The sequence below is a fragment of the Lathamus discolor genome, chromosome 10, assembly GCF_037157495.1.
Source record: "Lathamus discolor isolate bLatDis1 chromosome 10, bLatDis1.hap1, whole genome shotgun sequence".
NCBI classification, from domain to species: Eukaryota; Metazoa; Chordata; class Aves; order Psittaciformes; family Psittacidae; genus Lathamus; species Lathamus discolor.
This window is the reverse complement of record NC_088893.1, coordinates 4,360,853-4,383,071: the sequence shown is the minus strand read 5'-3', so window position 1 is coordinate 4,383,071 and position 22,219 is coordinate 4,360,853. Positions and strand designations below refer to the sequence as shown.

At 38.8% G+C, this 22,219-nt stretch overlaps 1 protein-coding gene and 1 long non-coding RNA gene across 5 annotated transcripts in view; one reads left to right on the top strand and one right to left on the bottom strand.

The window, feature by feature from the left end:
• The window catches only part of C10H5orf58 (chromosome 10 C5orf58 homolog), a 76,001-nt gene that overhangs the window by 17,220 nt on the left and 36,562 nt on the right, over positions 1-22,219 (bottom strand). The window contains exons 1-2 of one of the 3 annotated variants that reach the window (XM_065690167.1): positions 19,715-19,729; positions 18,685-18,752 (exon numbers count right to left, since the gene is read on the bottom strand). Coding sequence is in view for 1 of the 3 variants with exons in the window: in XM_065690165.1 (XP_065546237.1) it covers positions 18,685-18,721 (37 nt within the window). In the remaining 2 variants the exon portion in view is untranslated. Of the gene's footprint in view, positions 1-18,684; positions 18,755-19,714; positions 19,730-19,842; positions 19,929-22,219 lie in introns of those variants that run through there. The other 2 variants (XM_065690168.1, XM_065690165.1) reach the window with 2 other exon arrangements.
• On the top strand, positions 3,788-14,902 carry LOC136020015 (uncharacterized). Of its 2 annotated transcripts, none has more exons than XR_010615156.1 (3): positions 3,788-3,864; positions 8,367-8,558; positions 14,701-14,902. It is a non-coding gene; the product is annotated as an uncharacterized LOC136020015 (long non-coding RNA). The 2 variants fall into 2 exon arrangements; XR_010615157.1 differs by having other exon boundaries at positions 12,384-14,902.

The window sequence follows — 22,219 nt, the reverse complement described above, 5'->3', positions numbered from 1 at the left end:
GAAAGATAGGCATTGTCTTTTGTGACAGCAGGGGAAGTCACTTAATTGTACTTTTTAAACCTCCCTACATCAGTGCTTCCAAGCTACCTAAGACAAAATGAAATTCCTTTAAAGCAAGGCTACCATCTGAAATGAGCTATATAAAGAACATACTTCCTCACCCAACAAATTGCTCCTTGCTTAAACTTAGCATCATGTCAGCTCTGTTGATTAACATAGATTTTTTTCTGGCTTTTGTTCCCTGCAAAGCCAGCATGTAAACTGGAATCTCTACCAGCTTGTGCATCACCAATCAGAATAATTATTTCAAGAAAACATTTGTACTGTAGTGTCTTTATTGTTCATCATTTGCAAGCTGAGAAGAACTCACCGTAGCTCTGAATCTCAAGATTCAGAGGCATAAAATGCCCTTGTTTGGGAGCTGGTGAGACAAGCAGTCTGGATCCCTGTGGCACAGTCAGGGCAGAAGCCCACAGAATTGCAGAATCCCAAACTTGTTTGTGTTGGAAGGGACCTTAACGCTCATCCCTGCCATGGGCAGCGACCCCTTCCACTAGCGCAGCTTGCTCCAAGACCCTGTGTCCAACCTGGCCTTGAACACTGCCAGGGATGGGGCAGCCACAGCTTCTCTGGGCACCCTGTGCCAGCGCCTCAGCACCTTCACAGAGAAGAACTTCTTCCTTATATCTAATCTAAATTTACACATACTGCCATTTGAGACTCAGGTTTACAGAGACTCAGGTTTACAGATGTACGCTTTGACAGATCTACTGCATATGCTTGTGAATGCGAGATATCAAAATGCCACTGTCCTTCTATTCCTAACCTTAGCCACGTCTGTCTATAGCCAGTACTAAAATAATTCAGTGGCATAAACAAGGTGGTGCTTATTATTCCATCAGGAATGAACTCAAAATGAGAAGCCTAATCAGGAACAATAACACGAACTCCCAGAAAGGGGCACTGTTTTGATACATGTCCCTTACCACCTGTTTTCCACTTGAAAAAACGTTATTGTACAACTCATGCATTTAACATGAAACACAGAACCACATGCATCTCACAAAGATGTTGAACCTTTTGTCAGTTTTAGGTGAAGACAATCGCTCTCATTAAAATTATTTCTGCTTACTGTATTCCTCAGCAGAAGTCCTGTCAGCTACAGGACTAAATCAAGACAGAGTTTTGAAAAATGAGATGGAATTTCCTTCTTTACAAATGTTTGGATACTTCGGAGAGAAACAGAGGTATATATATCAAGGATTAAATATATAAAAGATAAACTGGCATCAAATTTGCTGGGGACATTGGGAGGTGTTTGGAGACAGGATTCAATGCAAGGAAGTAAGAAATCTTTTGTATATTAAACAAAAACAAAATTAGGAGACATTCAGCAGGTCCTGCTTTGGGGAGTCTAAAAACAAGAGTAAACACAAATACGAACCAGTGTGCTATCACGGAAAGAATTCCTTTGGAGATTTTGGTCTTTTCCAAGACTTTTCCAAGGAGAAAAAACCTACATTTACTAAAATGACAGGTTTTCCAAGAAGGCAATTATAAAAATGAAAAGCTAGGCATATTTCAAACAACCTATTTGCGAACAATCAGTTCTAGGTTTGGTATCTTTTGTCTCAAAAATACATGAGTACTGAAACCTTGCCAACGTGCAGACATTCTTTCCAAATGAGAGTACCTGCTGCAAAGAGGGCAGCACAACTGAACTCAACAAACTTTAAGTCAGAACAAGGCCGTTAGCAAGAGCACACCGCTTGCTTTTGAGGAGCTGAAGTCTTACTTCACATCTTTCTTACCCTGCATTATCTCCAGGGTTGTGACTACTACACTCAGATCAAACCTTTACAGCAATAGTTCCAGATTAACATCCTCTTGAGAACTTCAGCAGCTTCTGAAGATTGTGGTTTTACTTTTATGATACAATTTCTTCCTTTCTTTATGATTTTTCGTGTCTGCTTTTCATGTACTTTTTGTAATGATGTTTGTAGTTAAGCACTAGATAAGGACTTAATTACCTGTGTGTCTTGTTTAATGAATTTGAGAATCTGGGACTCTGAAGAATAAATGAGGCCAGGCTGGATGGGGCCTTGGGCGACATGATCTAGTGTGAGGTATTCCTGCCCATGGCAGGGTTTGGAACTATATGATCTTAAGGTCCTTTCGAACCCAAACCACTCCATGATTTTATGTTAAACTGTTCAGAGTGCTTCTCCAGTAGTTAAATGCTGCAGACTTCAGAGATACTTGCCCAGACGTCAGCTGGGCATTTGAAATATTTTAATCTTTCTAAGCATATTGCTTTTGAAACAAGGAAGATGCAGTAAGCAAAATGACTGCCCTCTTACCTCTGTCAGTTTCAGCAGCCACCCAGTGTCCTGCAGTTTTTTTAGTTCTGGACAACAAGGGAGTGATGCAATCATATAACCCTTTGCAAAGACATAGTGCAGAAGTAATATTAGACAGTTTCTTTGTCACTACTTCTAACATACCTCATACTTGGCTGTAGAGCACTCCCCTCCCTACTCTGCTTTTGCTGTGATGTGAAGCTATACTACCACTGTTATCTAGCTGCCTGTAAGACCTCTTTGCTACCTCCTCTGAACATGTTTTTACACGATTTCCCAAGTCAGGCTAGAAAAGAAGGCTGTGGCTACTTTGTACAAGAGAAAATTACTTTTTTTATGGAGTCTTCTCTTTCTTTACCTCCTTTCTAATTTTAGCATTATGGAAGTCTTAGTCTGGATTTTCGATATCTTCACAATTTAGGATGTTCAGATAAGGAGGTGGTTTTTCTTCATTACAAGAAGCTTCCATACTAGATGCAGTCAGGAATTCTTTCATGGTTTCAAGGTTATAGCAACCCTTACAAGAGCTATTTCTGAAGCGTGTTCAGATTCAGGGTATGCTACAGAAGTACTGTCACAAGCCAATGTAAGGTCATGCTGTTACTATGATTAAGGTACAGTAAGTTACACATGAAAAAGAATGTTCCTTTTCTTTTTTTAGTTTACTTTCAGAGCTCTCTTTACTACATAAACTCAAAGGAATGAAAATGTGCTATATACATTTTCATGCTCAGCTCGATCCAAATTCCAGACAATGTTTAAAAGAAGACTTCAAAAATTGCAGGAGGAAATCTGTTGCTTCTCAACCATTTCTTCATTTAATATGCTCAGAGACATAGCATGATGTGAACTTGTGATGCGCTTTAACTTGGCAACTGTTCCTCATGAGGATTTATACAGCATCTCAGCTCCTGCATGCATGCCTGTACGTTTTCAGGAAGACTATAATGTGTTTTTCACTGCAAATGGATTGCCTGGGATAAATACATGACTCTTATTTTGTAGGCACAGAAGTTCAATAACAGTCTCTACAGAATCTCTCCATAAAATATGACAATAAATAACAGTTTAACCTCTAATCCATATTAACAGGCTACCTTTATTTATTGTTTGACGTCTGTAAAGATAAAGACAGGTAATCCAAAAGGAGCAGTCACAATACAGGCTAATGACCTTCTTTTACAAGAATGTAGATACCATTGGGCAAAAACCATTTCAGCTTCAGCATCATGCAAAGAGCTATTTTGCAAAGAAACACTGTGTGTTAGTTGTTGAAACTTTTTTGTGCATTCCCCGAAACAAATTACACTATTCTGCATATTTTCTTTTCTGTGCAGTAAATAAAGTCTTCCATGTTGACAATGCTAATATTATATTTTTAAATATACTTGCATTTGTGTTTTTTGACATTTTTTATTGCATTGTATAAATCCCAGAGCAGAGATCCACTAAGCTCATTTTGAGAAAGCCCCGTTTCTTGGGATAGCACCATGCAGTGACACAGGTGATCATATGGCGTTTCAATATCGTTTACTGGCTGAATCTATGGGAAAGTTATTTCAATAAGAACTGTTGCTATAAGTTTGGAGTACAAGTCAGGAAGGCTATTTTTAAGTGATTTTTTTTGTTGTTGAATTATTTCATTCAAATCATTTCCAAGGGTGACAATTCCTAACGCAAAGTAATCTTAAGGTATTTTAGTCTAATTAGTACTTTAAATCTACCATAGAAAGGATGGGAAAGGAGGGAGGCAAGGAAATAATTTTATTACTAGTTGAAATTCTGGGCTTTAGCAAAGCTACTGTGGCACTGGGGGGACAGAGTAAGAAATGGCTGTTAAATATTTATGTTTAAGGAAGAGTTATGGAAGTCTGTGCACTAGATAATACATGTTTTCTAATGTATGGAGATATGTATGTAATTAGATTGGTTTTACTTTTACATTTTAGTGATGCATAAGACAGCTGGAAATCCTCATCAGTCTTAAGCCACTTACCTAGAAACAAGAAGTTACTTTTTATTTACAGGAATATTGATCCACTTCTGCTAGTTATTAAATTTGCTCTCTAAAATGGCATCTTCCTGTTTAAGAATACCTTAAAAGCTCATTGATTTCATTTTTTAGTCTCATTTTTCATTAAATGAAAGAATCAATTTCTAGATAATTGTTAAAGATGTTTTTCTTCCTCTTCTTACTTTATGAAGCTTATTTTTAACACAAATGGCAAAAATCTATCATACCTGTAAGCAACTGAGAAGGCAGTTTCATAAGGTTCATCAGAATTGCATTAATGTGAGAGGAGTTTCCTGAAAGTACTGAACATAAATTCTAGAACAGTCTGTCTTATCTTAATGTAGGAAAAGAAAGGCAGAATAGAAGATTTTCATTTTCTTTTCAATTACTCAAGGAGTCTGACACCAGTTCTGTAAATGTACAGAGTGTGTTTTTCAGACTCAGTCTGATCAGTAAGACGTTCTAACAGATCATCTCAGCACTGTGAGAAATTGCAGGGTCACTTTTTGAAAGCAAGGCCTTCGAAACACCTTGGCTTTCCAAAATTAAGTCACTCCAAATTGCTGGTCTTTTCTCCTCCACTGCTGGCTTTGCAATTTAGCTGTTTGTATCATTTTCCTTACCTGCAGTATCCTGTGTATCTATCTGAATAAACTTGATTACTTGGAACAATTATGTTGATCATAATTCAAATCCTGAATTAAATGCAAATCTAGCACCAGAAAATGGATTAAGTAGTATGTTAAGATTTGAAATGTAAACACTGTGTCCTTTCTGCACATAAAGTTTAACTAAATACAGGAACATAAAGTTTAACTAAATACAGGAAATGGATACTTGTGAGGACGGACAAATCCAAAGTAGCATTTGTATCTGTAAGTGATTAATGAAATGTGTGCACCTTGAGAACAACATGGAGATTGAGCAGTGGTGCTTTTGGAGGTAACGTACAACTGCCTTTGTAAACATTTTCTTTCAATTGTTGGACAAATAGTCAAATGGAAGAACCTTAGAAGAAGGATGTCCTTTTTGCAGGGCCAGCAATAGGGTTTTTAATATAACAATGTTTAACTTGTTTGTGGCTGAAATAGTAAAGCCTTTCTAATCAGTGGATTTACTGCAAGACTACTGCATTACTTCTTTTTATTCTGAAATGGGAGAAGAAGAGATTTCAAATCATATCAGCGGCCAGATAAGTGGGACCTTAATTGTCGTATATATGCGATATCAGTATGGTACAACTGTAAAGATTTATGGCTCTGTAGTCACTTGTGCTAAGATGAAACTCAGAGTAATACAGAAAGGCTGTAAACCCAGGACAGTGTGCCTCAATTTCTGCTCCATAATTATTCTTAGTTGCAGCGATAAAAAATGATGGTGCTATTTCCCTATTCTTTTAACAGGGAAAGGGTTTTTTTTTGGGGGGGGAAACAATACTTTGTACATGGTCAAGGGAATTCAAATGATTGTTTGCTGTTTAGAAACATGGAAGACCATTGTAGTGTCATTTCATTGCAAGTACATAAATCCCATAAATATGGAAAATGTACCTATGAGGAAAAAAGCATTCTATTTCCCTTATGCTAAACAACTTAACACCTTTTGCCAGACAAAATTTTGGCATTGCAATGCTTCATATGATCATTATAAGGCCACACTTTCCTAAAGTAACCATTTCTAGCAACATGTAAGAGAACATGTAGCAAAATATTTCTCCTGTTTTGATTATGACCTATTTCTTAATTTGAAAATTTCTTAATTTGAAATTAGTTCAAACCTTTAGCATATTCCGCATATGCTACTAGAAAATGTCCCCTGCTCTCTGAGTAGATGGGGTTCTCTTGTAGCATAAGGAATGTTCCTAAGGCTGATCTTAAACCCAAATGATTTCAAAAGGGTGCCAACCGAAATCTGAAAATAAATATGAGCATGTGTTCAGGTTTCCACTTATCTACCATAGTACTGCCTGACCACATAACAGAAGAGCTTCTGCACACAAGCACCCATCCGCGATTTCCATCTGCATTCATTTGCTCTGCTGCACAACAGCACCAGTTCTGCTGTCACCCTGAGCGCGGCTGTGCACTGCAGCAGGAAGAGGAATGACATACGTTTCAGCAGAAGCAGTGCTGATTTTAATGTCTAGCTTGTAATTTTGTTCAGTAGCACCTTTGTACATCAGAAATATGTGAAATATGGGGTTTGTGCCTGTTAGACAACAAACAACATTCTGCTTTGCTAAGAACACTTCCAAGTTACGGCACAAAACCAAGGGAAAGACACATTGGAAGTGTCACTTGTGTTAACGTAGTGGTGTCTGAGGGAGTGCGTAGAATCTAGCTGCAGAGCACAGAGAGCAAAGCTAATTTTATCTTGTTTCTCAGCAAAGTATATTAGTCTTTACTGCCTCAGTGGGTTTTCAGGGCAAGGAACAGGGACACATTTCTTCATACAAAACACTCATCTTTTTCTGTTCAGCAACTGGAACAACCTTCACAACATGACTGCTGTTTTATTTGACAAGATATTAGTCTATTAGCTCCCACAGACTCATTACTAGTTCATAAAGGGTCATTACAGTCCAATCTGACTCTAAAGTCCACCTAAAATTAACCAGAATAGCTACAGACTATTTTTAATACTTATACATTTTTACAAAAAACACATTAATCCATTCAACTGATGTCCTTCAAGAAACACAGGAACGTGCTCTGACATAGCTTCATGCATTTATGTCTCTGCTTTGTTTTTCTCCCATCCCTCCTCATGAAGTGGGCTCTGCTCTGTTCTCCCTAGTTTTTGGGAACTTCCAAAACTTGAAGCAAACTCTGAGAAGACACTGAACAGCACACAGCAAAACCTAAAAACCTGTCTATTCTATTTCATGCAGTACTAAGTCTAGTGCGCTTTGAACCCCCCAGATTCAAGATAGCATGCTAAAAGAACCTATTTATATATCAAAGCCCAATTTTGCTGAGTTCAAAATATGATATGCTTTGAAAAAATGGAAAGGTATAAATTTGGCACTTATCAATGTACTAATAAGGTTTCCTTAAAGGTAGATTAAGTTCAAATGTCTTTATGACTAGCACACTGGGCTTTTCCTTTATTTGCTTTGGCTAGCAACCTTTTTGTCCTTTCAGGAGAGCACGTTTGTGCTTATTTACACAAAATAAAGATAGCTTGACTTCGTAAGTTTAGTATTTTGGGCAAGCAATAATATACTGTCTGCTAGCCAGTCTTAGCAGGAAATAGTCCTAGTGCTGATCACAATGAGATGACTCGTGGTATCAGCTCATTTTGAGAAGTTTAGCAAACATGTTATCTCTAGCAACAGCTCTGATGTAATGTTTATAAGTTCAGTCTGTCCTGTTTGCCCTTGTTGGTGATACAGTTGTTACCAAAACAACCTAAAAGTTTTTTCTTCATCATGACCTTCAGAAGGTCACATGCAGATGCTGTCTCATTGTGATCTAATTTTTGAAGCAAAATCCCTCATGCTGTCAAAATAATTGAATTTAAAATTTTAATTCTTACTTATAATGAAGCTTAACTTTATACTGCAGAAACTTTTAAACTGAGAATCTTAATGTAAATATGTTCCATTATGTCCAAATAACAAATATGCCCAGTTGCATGGTGGATTATCTATAAACCTGCAAATGCTTGCTTAACATTATGGCTAGATAGCCATCTGCGTTTGTATAGTAAAGGACCACTACATGTCCCCCAGGACACCTGAACCAAGGCTGACTCATAATCATAGAGGGAAAATTGTGTGGAGAGTCAATTAGACGGAAAGAGAAAAAAAATAGAGAAAAGAGTAAAATATATGCAGTCTGTATAAAGTATTTCTTCAAGATTCTGAAATGGCATGAGGTTTGTTAGTACTCTTTCCACATTCAACACATCCTCTGTTTCAAACAGTGTCTGTAAAGTGCTTAAATTGTTACTATGATCATGTCACATGTTCTTTCCCCTTTAATTTCCAGTCTTGTGGACTATCAGTTCAAATGAGTTCTTTCTAATCCTGCAACTACCAACAGGAGGAGCGATTTGCAGGCTGCAGTGATCCCATCACCTCTGTGCTGACCAGAAGGTCTCTGCTTAGGTGTCACCACCTAGATCCTCACAAGAAATGCTGTTGATACAATGGGAAATGAATCCATCATCCTAATTCTTAGGTGAGTTGGGTTAGTAGGACTATTGTTTCAGAAGTGTTTCTTTAATCCTTTTTCTTCATCTAAAGAAGTTACAACTGACTATGCACTTCACGAAGATCTGATCTATAGCGAATTACAATTTGTAGTAATTTTCAGAGTAAAGCAACGCTTCAAATTTTTCAGTATTATATATATAGAATATTTATTATATGCAAATTCACAACTACTTCTCTCATGCCGCAGTGCAGCAGGAATGAGTAAGAAGCCATAGGGCAAGTTCTCTATTCTTCTCACCAACTTCTCTAGTTACCTCCAGAGACAGACACTTCTCACCAAGACAGATTTTTTTCAATTGTGTGAATGTCTTTTGCTTCTTCCTGCCTTTTGCTTATGGTTAAGGTCCTCAGTAACTTCCTTCATTTCTTCACTAGGAAGATGTCATGACAACTTAAGGGAGAACATACAATACTTTCTATTCTCTATGGACATCATCTTTTGTCATTTTTGTATTGGTTGTCTGAAAATCAGGGATTCCAGGTCTACGTAGAAAACAACTCTGTGTCTGGATATCTGAAAGAGCTAAGAGTTATGCCATTTCAGAAGCGATGTGTATAAAGCAGCAGAATGAAACCAAGCAAAACAAAATGCTCCATTGCCAAGAAACAGAATTTGAGATGAGAAACTGTATAACTTACTACTATTAATTACACTTATCTAAGGATGACAATACCAGTGTAAAACACCTTATCTTACACAAAGTCATAAAAACAGTTGCATAAGAAATTCTAGCAATCTAATACTGGCTGCTTTAAAGCCTACAATGTCTCGGACACTTCTATCAATAAAACCTCCAAAACATGTGACAAGGCCAGATAATCTGCTGAAGCCAAATTACATTTTCATTTCAGCTTCATACATTGTTTTGGATGTGTGCTTTTATAGGAACTTGTGCTGAAAGAATTTTGCTTTCTTAAGATCCCACTGGATATCATCAAAAATCATATCTGGCTCTGTCAAGATCAAATTTCTCCTCAAATTCTGAGTCAAAACCAGTTTGTTACAATTTAACAATTCTTTTCGTGCAATTTGTTTCATATGTATTTTTTATGTATTTTTCTAGTTTGGATATAAAAATGCAAGGATAGAGAGAGAGATCTGATTTATAATTTAGGACACAAGTGAATGTGTAAGTTTTTGACACCATTGTACTTGGCCAGCATTTTCAATAACAACACGTTACCTCCCACCTTGCTCTGTACCAATGTAGGAAAAAGTGTGTCCTTTCTGAGGGATCTTGTCCTCTCTGAGCAAGCACTGAGTGTTATTACTGAAGGTTATTTCCTGTTTATTTCCAGTTTAGTACCAATCCAGACCAACCTTGTTTAGCCTGAAATCAGACAGCATTGGAGTTCAGGGTCATATGGCTTCAGGCAAAATGAACTGGGCCTAGTCATTAAGCAGAATGTTATGTATAACTCCAGTTTAAAAAGAAGAGTAATATATAAAACAGCATAGTCTATGGGTGCTGAGTTCACAGCTGCTGCTTTTGTTTACTGATGCATATTTCTACTGCATACAAAAGCTTGAGCTTTCCTGTGTTAAAGCTGTAACACACTAGTTCAGGGAAATAAGATACAGATGAAGGCGAGAAGACTAAAATAGATGAAACGTAGCACATAAATATCAGATATTTCTCATCTCCTACTAACTGTGCACCCAGATTTCATGTCAGACATGTTTTCCCAGGATAACAGCAAATATTAAAACTAAGCATACACCAGCAATGTCCCTATTTAATGTTAATTTGAAACAATGAAAGAAAAACTAGGAACTTTACAACAGAAATTTCCATGAAAAGAATAAAGCAATAAAGCAAGTATGAAAAGCACATGAATCTCAACAGCAGCCCTACAGAAGCTTTTGCATGTGAGATGTCTAAGCAAGTTTTCACTTGGACTATCTTGGGGCTCACTGAAAACCTGAAAAGCACTGCTCTAGAGGTTATAGGCATAATGTCATCAACATTACACTTGGCCTGGAGAAAAGGAGGCTCAGGGGGAGGACCTTATCACTCTCTACAACTACCTGAGAGGAGGCAGTGAGGTTGCGGTTGGTCTCTTCTCTGAAGTAACAAGTGACAAGACAAGAGGAAATGGCCTCAAGTTGTGCCAGGGGAGGTTTAGACTGGATACTGGGAAAAGTGTCTTCACCAGAAGGGTTGTGAAGCACTGGCACAAGCTGCACAGGACAGTGGTGGAGTCACCATCCCTGGAGGTATTTGAAAGATGTGTCACTGAGGGACATGGTTTAGGGGTGGCCTTGGCAGTGCTGGATTAACAATTGGACTCAATTATCTTAAAGGACTTTTCCAAACTAAATGATTCTATGATCGTATAATTCTTTTTATCTATTACTTCCTGCTCCAGTAAACAGACTTTTAAAAAGGGGACATACATGAACAATATCACAAGAGAGATGGGAGGCAGCTGAACATGAATCTTTCCTATATTCAGTATTTATTTTTCTGCACTTATGCAATAGTATCCAGGGCATGAGGGCATATGTCAATATTTTCAATTTGCAAGTCTATAGAAATGATGAACCACACAAGTGAAAAGATGCTATACTGGGCTGGAGAGCTGCTGCAGAGGCACATTGCCTGGAGGAACCAGGCATACCTATTCTGCATTAGGGAAAGGAGATTGTACTCACTGAAGGTCTCTCCACATAAAAATGTTTTGGTTGTGAAAAATAACAGTGTCAGTAAATAGGATTAAATCTCGAGAAGAAACATGTTTATTGCATCAGCAGTCCTGTTTTTAAATTGTTTCTAAATACACTATTTCATACTTGAAATAAAACTCCATCAAGCTTTTGTTTTTTGGGGGTGAGGGGGAGGGAAGGGAAGGGGGGCTCATCAGGCATGTTCTGATCTGCAAATAAATGTTTTATCATTTAAAAGCAAATGTTTTTCAACGAGGCAAGCTGTGAAAAAAGGAAGTTCTCTTTCATAGCCAGCTATAAACACTTTTGATTCATTTTTCATTTGTCTTTTTGCTTTTTTTGTAGTGGTGTTCACTCACTGTATGTGCCAATCATTGCAGAAAGAATACAGGAATATACAGAGAATACAAGAATACTCCAATATAAGCATGAGGAAGTACAGTACTGGGGGATGGGAAATTCTACACACAGGCTGAATGAGGCGCATTTGTATATATTTTGAAGAAACAGATACACAGGCTATTGTCTATTTTTCAGGAAGTTTAGAAGATACCAGAAGATTTTAGAAGATACCAACTTTCCTTTTATGTGATATTTAGAACACATAATTCTCCTGTACTTCGTTACACTAACCCCTGGTGTCAGGTAGTTTTGAGGTTCATTGGCATTAGTCATTCCATGGGTATTTGCTCAGTGAAGTACAATTACTAATTTTTAGTCAAGGCAGGCAGACTGAAGATGTACTACAGGGACCCAAGATTCCTGTCTGAGCAGCTGGAATGGAAATTTATAGTGCAAAAGCTAGCATTCATCTTGGCACTGCTTTTACAATTGCCAGTCACTCCCATCTTTACTGCCAAAAAAGTGCTGTCTGCCAGCCATGGCAGCCAGTGTGAAAAGAGCTTCACCAAGTATTGCCCTGGCTCTGAGGCCCACTCATGTTAACACAGCTGAGGCTTGAAAGGAGTCCTTAGGAACAGGCAGCAAATATTGTAAAAGTAGATAGACAAATGAAAACCTTTGGCTCTAGTCACGGCAGTAGAAGCTCTGCCAAACTTTCTGCCACCAGAAATCACTCCCAGCATAACTCTGCTACTAGCTGTTATCATTCATCTTCTCTAGGAAGCCCTTGGAATATCACAGCCACTGTGGAGCACAAGGGGAGAAGAACAGATGGCCAAAACATCTCATACCCTGTCAAATCCAAGGCTTACAGTGGCACAAAACCACATGGGACCTAACCAGCTCCTTCCTCTTTTGTTCCAGTCTGTTTGTCTCTGATGAACACATTGTACTATAAATTGATTCCCAGAGCAATGAATAAAACCTGAGCAATTAGGCAACCTACTTCACCTAACTGTATTCCCACCATTGTCCATCTGGTCTCATGTTAAACAATTCATTTAAGAGAGACTATTACACAGACTCACTCCAGTAACTTTCCTTTTTTTAACTTTAAAAACCCCCAAACCATCAGAGGCAATTTCTGTCACGCTGTTTTCCTCCTCTGTGCTTATACTTTGCATGTGCTTCCCAGCACTTGTTCTAACGACTTGCCTTTCTCGTTTTGCCAATATAGATGCATTTAGTTCTCTTAAGCAATCATTTCAGATGAGGCACTACGGTTGGAAGAAACTATCAGGCAGACAGATCTCTACAGGAGAGCATGTATCAGTCACTGTATGCATTACTACTGTTGTAGCAGGATCAAACTCATGCAAGACTGTTGGCCAATGCAGAATACTAGAAACATGATACTTCCCACTGCTGCAAATCATTTCTGTGTTCAAATCTACACAGAACAATGTTTGTAACCAAACAACCCTATCTCTACTCCCAGCCATTGGCACTTCTGTACATGATCCTCTAGATCTTTTGAAGAGTTGAGGTGGAGAAATTAAGACAGACATTTGCAAGGACTTGCATGCCCAGTTCCTTTTGGAAAATCCAAACTACAGAGAAGGCTTTGGAATGCTCATGTCTAATCTGTTCATTTCAAATAACAAATTGTCACTAAAACTGTAGGTTACCCTGCTCTTGTGGGGGGGTTGGACTAGATGATCTTTTGAGGTCCCTTCCAACCCTTGGGATTCTGTGATTCTGTGAAATGTTTTCTTCTTTCCAGTAACTGTTAAAAAAACCCCAATCTCAAAACGTATATTATGCAACCTCAAGAGGGCAGCATGGTATTTCAGGAATCACCTTTCAAAAAGTTAGAAATGCCTTAGGGTAACAGCAGGCTCTTACGGCAGCATAACATTGAGGCTGTTGTAAATATTAATTGTAATAGAAAGGCAAAAAGGGTAAGGTAAGTCCATGGCAGTATCATTAGCTCACCTGTGAAGCTGCTGGTGATGTGATGCTGGTAGTAGCAGGTGATGCAGGACTGCAGTTCTCAGAGATATGTTGTATATGCTGTAGCAGCTGCATTGGTGTATCCTTCAGTGCCAGTTCATTCTTAGCCAATACTTACTGTGAGAAACTGTGTGTGATAGCATTGTGTCTAGGGCAAGGAGCAGCTCAGTTCTGTGATAATGCAATTCTTGCCTGCAAGTGGCAATAATTCTGCTCAATGCTTTTAGATGGTACATAGACATTTAGGATTATAGGAGCACTGACTAGAAGGTGATCTGAGTAACCGAGTACAGTTACCTTTTATGATACTGCATCATTTTGCCCTTTTATAAAAGTATTATATTCCATATTAAAATTTGATTATTTTTCCCTCTCTCTTGGAAGATTATTTCATATAAAAATTCCACTCCACATTTATTCTTATCCAACTTGTATCTTTTGGTTCTTTAGTCAACATTATCTATTAGCCCCTACACCACCTTTTTTTGTGTGTAATTGTGTTTCTATTTTTATGTTATGATGAAACCTTCCAATTCCTTGATCATTTTAGTAACAATTCTCTCTGACTATTCCAATTTTTATCTGCTTCCTTGAGCGCAGATGATAGATGATAACTTATTCCAGATGAATAATTACTAGCCTTAATACTTCTTCAAGCAGGTTGGAAATTCATCATGTCACCACATGTGCCCTTTACAGCACTGCTGAGTTAGGGATGGCAACCTTAGCATATACTCTGAAGACCTGGAGAAGGAGTACACTTAGAGTTAGCTGCAGCTACAAGTTCCAATTGTTCCATCACTGTGCTACAGTTCAAGACAGCAAGGCTGCATCTAAAGTGCCTCATTTTTGAATGGAGATAAGATCCACCCATGTTACTAGATAACTGATACCACAACTACAAGATTATATAGAAATCTAATACAAACCTTATGTCTCTCTAGCATACTTTTGAGCTCACTAATGCAGTGTATCTGCTGTAATTCTCACAATGATCTGCCCAAAGTCAGCTAAGAGCTTTGATACTGATGTGAATTACTGTAAGTTATGCAGTGATACATATTATTATGATTTCTTCTTTCAGTTGAATTTTCTAAAAGCAAACCTATCTCATTCCAAGAGAATTTCTTCTGGAATTATCCTTGAAGTCGGTGTGATTAGTTTCATCATAAATCCTGTGGACTAAGGAGAAGATTTCACAAAGCACTTCTATGAAAGCTGCTTCTCTACATCTTTATTTATCCAAGTTGTAGTACATTGCAAAATAAAAACTCGTTTCTTTCTGATTTCTTTGCAGGTTATATTTTTGTTAGGAAAGCATTTGACCTGAAACACAAAGGACTGCTGCAGGTGACAGAAAAGCGTCCAGTGCCTGCACAAAGGAGTAATCATAGAATATTTAGGGTTGGAAAGGACCTTAAGATCATCTAGTTACAATCCCCCCTGCCATGGGCAGGGACACCACCCAGTAAACCATGTCACCCAAGGCTCCATGCAACCTGGCCTTGAACACTACCTGGGATGGAGCATTCACAACTTCCTTGGGCAACCAGCAACTTTTCTCATATAAACAGGATCTCATACTTGATATCCATCCCAAATGTATCAATTCTTCCAAAAGGATTTGTGCTTAGCACTGTGTGTTTTGATCCCGCACCAAATTATCTATGGCTGAGCTATGCCAATCCTGATGGGGGCCATTGAGAGAGCATCAAAACACTGCTGAACTTGCACTGGCAGGACTTGAGTGAGTGCTAAAGCTCTCCTAGGGGCCAGAGTGCTAGTCATATATACATGCGTCTCTGGGTGACATGTATTCAGTGCCCTATCAGCCACAGTTCTACTACAGACATCTTGGTGTTTGTGACTTGGGTGGAAATAAGCAGTGCTACAGGGGGAGATCTACCACACTCATTGGCCTTATGCTCACATCTAGCAATCAATTTTCCCTCTGCAAAAATGAAATAACACACCATGAAACAACACAATATCCAGGGTATTTGGCACTGCACCGCATCTTGAAGAGAGGAAGTTTCATTCAGTCCTTTGTCTAGGACTAGAAGCTAGATACAAATTCCAGTCATACTGAAACAGAGAGAGCTCCTTAAACCACAGAATTCAAAAAAGGGTTGAAGGAAGTGCTGGCAGATATTTTCTGTCCTGCATGCTATGTAGTTCAGCAGCTAGCCATAATTAACACAAGAGAAAAGGCAACAACAAATTACTCTGCTGGTGGTTTTTGTTCAACAAATGGTTTGCAAGCTCATTTTGTCCATCAACATAACTCTGTCCCTTCTCTTTCCAAGTAGGAATTTATCCTGCTCCCCTAAAGTTTACTCAGGAAATCTAAGACGTCTGCACTTAAAATAAAAATTCCAATAGATGCTCTTGATTTTAGATGGTTTCTACATATTTAATAAGTGATTTGCTGTGAAATAAAGCAAACACACAAAAAAAAAAACCTGTCCAGACTGAATTGCCTTACAGCACAAAACACAAAACAGATCAATAAGAGAAGGAGCTATGTTCTCATGACTGACCTATATTGCTCTCTAATCCATGTGGCCTCTGCAATTACATAATTCCTAGGAATCTGAAAGCAGGACCTCTACATGCCTGAATCACTGATTCATTCTGGTACTGTTTAACACTACTGCTTCTTGTAATGTACGGCCTCTACTGATGGCAGTACCAGCCTTGTCCTGGCATTGTACTAGGATGGCAACTTCCAGCCCTGTTGACATCTAGCTGACATCATGCATTCTGATGCAGAGATCAGTTTCCTGCAGAGAAGGATGAGCACGCTCACCTCTACAGATTAGTCCCGCCAGGTTTTTTCTAGTGGAGAAAGGAAAAGAGGAAAAGTAACAGACTGCTACTCTTCAAAATAAATCCCTAGATCACCCCTGCAATGCTAGAACAGCTCTTCTGATACAGCTCCATGAAGCTGGGGAAACTCAGCTGGAAAAGCCAGATGCAGGATGTAACCATGTTCTGTTGGACAAAGGCAGGGACAGCGAGGCTGTCAAGAGAAAAGTTGTAGCTCCGTGAGTCTCTTCCCTAAGACCCAAACTTGGAGGAGGTTAAAGGAGATGGAAATCTGCTTTGACACTTGCCAGATGGCAAAGCTTAAAACTGTATCCTCTGAACAGCAGAAAGACATGTCTCTAGTCACGTTTTCCTCCATCCCCAACACACATGCTGTACAAAAATTAGTGTTTCCTGGGGACTTGATACACACTGATTCCCAGCTGGAGAATCCCAAGCACTTTGTGGTCAGCATGTACTGTTTCAAACCTGCAAAGCCAAAGCAGTCCCTTGTGTTCATGCCTCATTCAAAGTACCTGGACTGTACATTCACCTGCACCCCTCCATTCCCAACCCCAAGTTTTACACAATTGGAGTGCTGGCTTTGCCAGCAGTTAGCAAGTTTTAAACTGCATTATTTATTACCTTGAGAAAAAAAAAAAAAAAAAATTGTTACTGAGTCTGAAATTCACTGAAAAAAAACATGTAGTGAGCAAACAACAAAAAACCTTTTCACACTTCAGGCAGATATTCAGTGACTTCCTTAATATATATAAATATGTTACGATCTGAGAGCTCAGCTAAGTCATTTAGTGGTTTCTACTGTCTTCTGTTAAAGTCTTTGTGGTGTTATCAGGTAAAATTAACTTAGGAAGTTTATATATGTGATGAACAACATGTTTGGCTACAGGGTGAAAGAGACAGTTAACAGCTTTTGCACCCTGTCCTCCAATGACTGAAAGCAATATGTCAGCCCAAAACATTCCAATTATGAGAGCACAGTGGAAAAGGAGATGGAGAAAGTTAGGCTTCTAAAAGAAAATCATGCGGTAAAATAATACAGATTAACACAAATTATGTAGGAGTCCTGTTTCTTAACATGAATTAAGATTTCTATCATTGCTGATGTTAATAATTGACATGAAGTACAGTAAGAGTTAGATAACAGCAGGAACGTTCAGGCCAGGAACTCATTTCATTTTCCAGTGGTGTGAGGCACTGGGTAATGGGGAAATGCATAACCTTATTTCAGAGATGATCTTGCTTTACTGCATTACATCTCAAGAAATTTTGTACTGTCTAGAAAGAGATTTCTGCTTGTGGCATGTGATAGGAAGTGCTCTTCAGAGAGTGGAAAACAAACAGGATGTGGATTTTGTGTTCGTGAAAGTGAATTAATAGCAAAGCCTTGAGTCAGATATAAGCTGCACGGGTATTGTGCAAGCCTCATCACACTGCACTGCCATCTCACCCCAATTTATGACCTGGAACACAGCAACTTTTACAGCTTTTAGCTGGCACTGCAGGTTGTACCACAGCGTACAGTGGTTTTATAAATACAAGGGAAAGAGGTGAAAATTCCAAATTTCTTTTGCTTTTTAGACTAGCTCAAGTATAAGCTGGACAAAGTATGGTGACACCCTGTACCTCCTGAGCATGCATTTAAGTTCAGGGTTTAAATACAGTCACTTTATATTCCCTGAGCTTAGAATGCATGTGCAACCCAAGATCTGTTCTCTAGCGCAAGCAAGTACAAGTAAATAAGTACGACCAACGTTAGCATGGGTATGATCTACACGCTCATGTGGGCAAGTCATGTTTTAATTTTCACCATCATACGTGATAGGGGTAACATTTTTATGGCTTCAGAGAGTCCCAGAAATTCTCAGCCCATTCAGGCTGCTGAGACAAGTGTCCTCTGTGTGCAGCCTGCCAGACCCAAGAATTTACCAGAGAGAGGGAATTCAGGCTTTTGCTTCTCCTCACACTGCCAGAGTCCCTGCTTTCTGGTTCATACCACCAAAAGCCAGCTTAAACCAGAGGTGAATCTACTACATGATATAACAAACGTCTATTGCTCTTACTTGTCCTGTATGTCCTTATCTTACAGTCTGTAATTAATCACCACCCTGGAAATCAAACACTAAAGTATTTGTACATTCTCTTTGAAAATACATTTCAATTTCCTTTTACTTGAACTGCCCTCTCCTTTGCCACACCTGCTCAATGCATCACTCTGCATAGCACACACTGTACATACCTGAAGAGTTTGATGAGTCATGCCAGACAGGGAACATAATCACCACAGGAAGAATATAAGATTGAAAACTGCAATGCAATTAAATATGGAGATGTCTGTTCATCAGCAAATAATCACATTCACATGGTGGTGATGATTAGAATACATCATGACTCAGGACTAGGTTCTGTTCTCAGAACCACGAAATCCACTTCAGTGTGTGACTGTACAAGCTCCACATGTACCAAGTTTGTAGCAAGCACCAAAGTCATGTACAGAAAAACGGTAATCTAACCCCATTCGCTTGGTATGTACATGTTTTTTGATGTGTGCTGTTTTAGCCTTCATGATTGCTGACATCTGCTTATTCTCTACTATCCAGAGATAATTTGCTCTTTGCAGAGGCGATAATTGGGAGAGGCTGATTTTATGGGCACAGCAGTGCAGATGAATTGGTCTCCTATCTCACATTTATAGGAAAGGTTTCCTTTGTTTCAGCACAGCTCTCGGGTATAGCTGAAGGTACGACTAGTTACTCTGTATTGCCATTAAGCTTAGTGTATTCATGGGGGTTTAGAACAAATATCTTAGAATCCCAAAGCTGTCCTCACCATATAACCTGCAGGGATTGCTCTGTTACCTGCCTCAGATCATGACGGTTTTTTATCTTTTATTTTCAGTACTGAAATGTTTTTTGCCATTCTGTGATGTGTTTCCATTATGAATTAATAAGTTGTATTTTGCAAATATGCAGACAGATGGCTCTAAGGATTGCTAAATTACCACAGTCTGAAGGACAGCCACATTATTACTGTTAATAGTCTCTGCTTGATTGTTTAAAACAACTTAATTTCTATACAAAAAAGTCTGAAACAACTGGAAATGCTGAAAGCAATACTCCAGTCTCTACACATCCTGAGACTGATTCAGCGAAGTTCTTGTCACAGATGCAAAGTCACATCTAGCCTGAGATCTTGGCTCATCACTCTCAAACTTCCACTAATGGAAGAAGTTTCAGCAGTACCAGAGCTGAGAAACATTGGCTTCTTACCATTTCATGGACTCACTTCAGTCAGCAACTGTTAGTCAAAGCTTCCATGAGGATGGCATACTCACAGTGGTTCTTTCTCTGCTGCATGTGGATTCTGTGGTGTCTTTAAGTAGACACTGAAACTTTACCTGTGTTGAGACAGTGCTGTGTGTAAACCCTTCTTCCCTTTTTCTTCTTGTCAAATAGGGTGGAAGTAGCCAATGTGGTACAGAAGCTATAAGAATAAAAGGTGGAAGAGAAAGTCACCACAGAAAATAAGACTAAAAATAAAGTTATGTCTTGTATTTCAGTCTGCTTTGTGCAAAGAAGCTAAAAAAGCACACACAGCCTTAAATTGATGCACTGCTTGTACTAATGTGATGTGAAATACCACATCTGAACCAGTACAAGGACTGAGCTCTGCATCTGCTGAGCTTGTATTATAAAGCAAGGAAAATGAGCTAACTAGTATTTTATTCAAAGTTTTACTGGCAGCGTGTCTGTTCTGATGATTTAACTGTTATTTACACTGAAACCAACATGCAAGAAGATTGTAGGCTATGACTCCCAAGGGAGCAGCTATGGAATTTTTTGCATTCTGCAGAATGTTATGGGTTGGCAACTGCTCCTGTGTGCTACACAGATCACTTCAATCCCCTGTATTTATCCTATAAACAAGAAAGTGCTCCACACTGTTGCGCTAAAGAAAATAGCTGAAATCTAAAGCAGCTCAGTCCTGTTTAAGCTGTCCCCAGACACACTGCCTACCACGAGGGTTTGTTTTTCATTTATTTGTTAATGAAAGCTGGCAGCAGATGCTACACTTTTATTGAGCACATTAATCATTGAAAGAAAACAGTGTTTCTGCTGCTCTGGCAAGTCCTGTACTACACAAAAGTAAGGCCTGCTGCTTTCCTGTTAACCCTGTACATAATGTAGAATGCCCTCAAGCACTGGCTTTCTATGCAATAGTGTGTTTCTGCTGTAAGACTGGATACCTAGTGTGGATGCAAGTAAGATCTGAAGACATCCGTCCAGCTTCTTATTAAAAATCCAACTTGTGGCAATTGGATGCTTTTGAGAAATAAGAATGCAACCTTGATCCAGTTGCTAGTTTTCAAAGAATAGTAGGAAGAACATCAACGGCTTAACCCTACTGATTCCTGTCATTCATAGCTATATCACAGCACCCACAACAGTATGTGCTGTATGCCTGTTAGGCATTTGGGAACTCCTTGGGCATGTGACATATGTACTCTTCATAAATGTGTAGCCACTAGCACATCCACTTGCTCATCTTGTTACAGGGTAACATGAAGGTGTGTAAGTGCACAACTATCAAAGATCTACTTAGCCCTTAAAAGGGCCTTTTCTTCTCCCCACTCCTAGTGTATGAGTTATGTTATTAAAGGCTCTCTTGAGACAGTCTTCTCTCTTGAAAGCAAGCTCCTGCACACACTGCTCCAACAGAAGCTCAAAACTGTACCTAAGATCTCCAAACATGTAGGTCCATTGCGCTTAATGCTGATTTGTGCTATGCAGCACAATTACAGCACACTACCTAGGGCCTACTCCAGAAGGTAGGGTAGCACTGTTTAGGTGGGGTAATGGGTCCTAAAGTAGTGATAACAAATATGACCTACTCTCTCAGCAAAGTTGCAGATGATAATCATAACTTTTATGTTCTCATATCCCCACATTTAAAGTTTCAACCATATTTCTGAGTAAAACAGAGAAATGCAGTTCATGCAGCTGTAAAGGTACCAATCCAAGGCCAAAGAAACATCAAGTACAAGATACTTCAAAAACATTTTCCTGCTCAAATAACCTGCTATTCATATATAGTTTCTTTATCTCCTGCATTGGAAAAAAAAAATAAAAATCTCTGATGTCAATATATTAAACTCAGTGGAAACTTCAGCGATGAATGTAATCCTCTTCTTGTCTCTGTTACTGCATACTCCAGGTTACACTGAAGGATGTACCTGTCTGATGACCATTTGTGTTGAACAACTGTGGAAAATTGCTCTAAGAGTTGAGTGTAACAAAGGAGGTGACAAAAAGTCCTTGGCAGAGGTCTGCACATTTCAGTATACAAAGAACATACTACCGTGGGAATCTCTATATTACAGAAAAATGTACTGTACTGAGTTAGGCATTAGCTGGGTTTTTTCATCTCTAGGCCTATCTTTCAAATTGCTTTCTTAATCAGCCCTAGGAGAAATTGTTTAAATGCACGTGTCTTCATTAGTGTCTGTAATGAATTCATGGCAAATAATAAATACACCAGGTAAACTAATTTTACTCTGATCTACTTGAGAGCAGGTCTCTTAGCTAAATCCAGTTTTATTCACACTGTAGCAGAGAATACCCTAGGCTGAAGAAGCCCCTGTGGGATGGGGCAGAATCAGAATAAGGCTAGCAGGTGCTCACTCTGCAGGTCTCAAGGTACTTACACTAAGCACAAATTGCAGGTTCTCATTTTAGACACCTTGGCAATAGACTTCCAGAGAGATGGAAAATGCA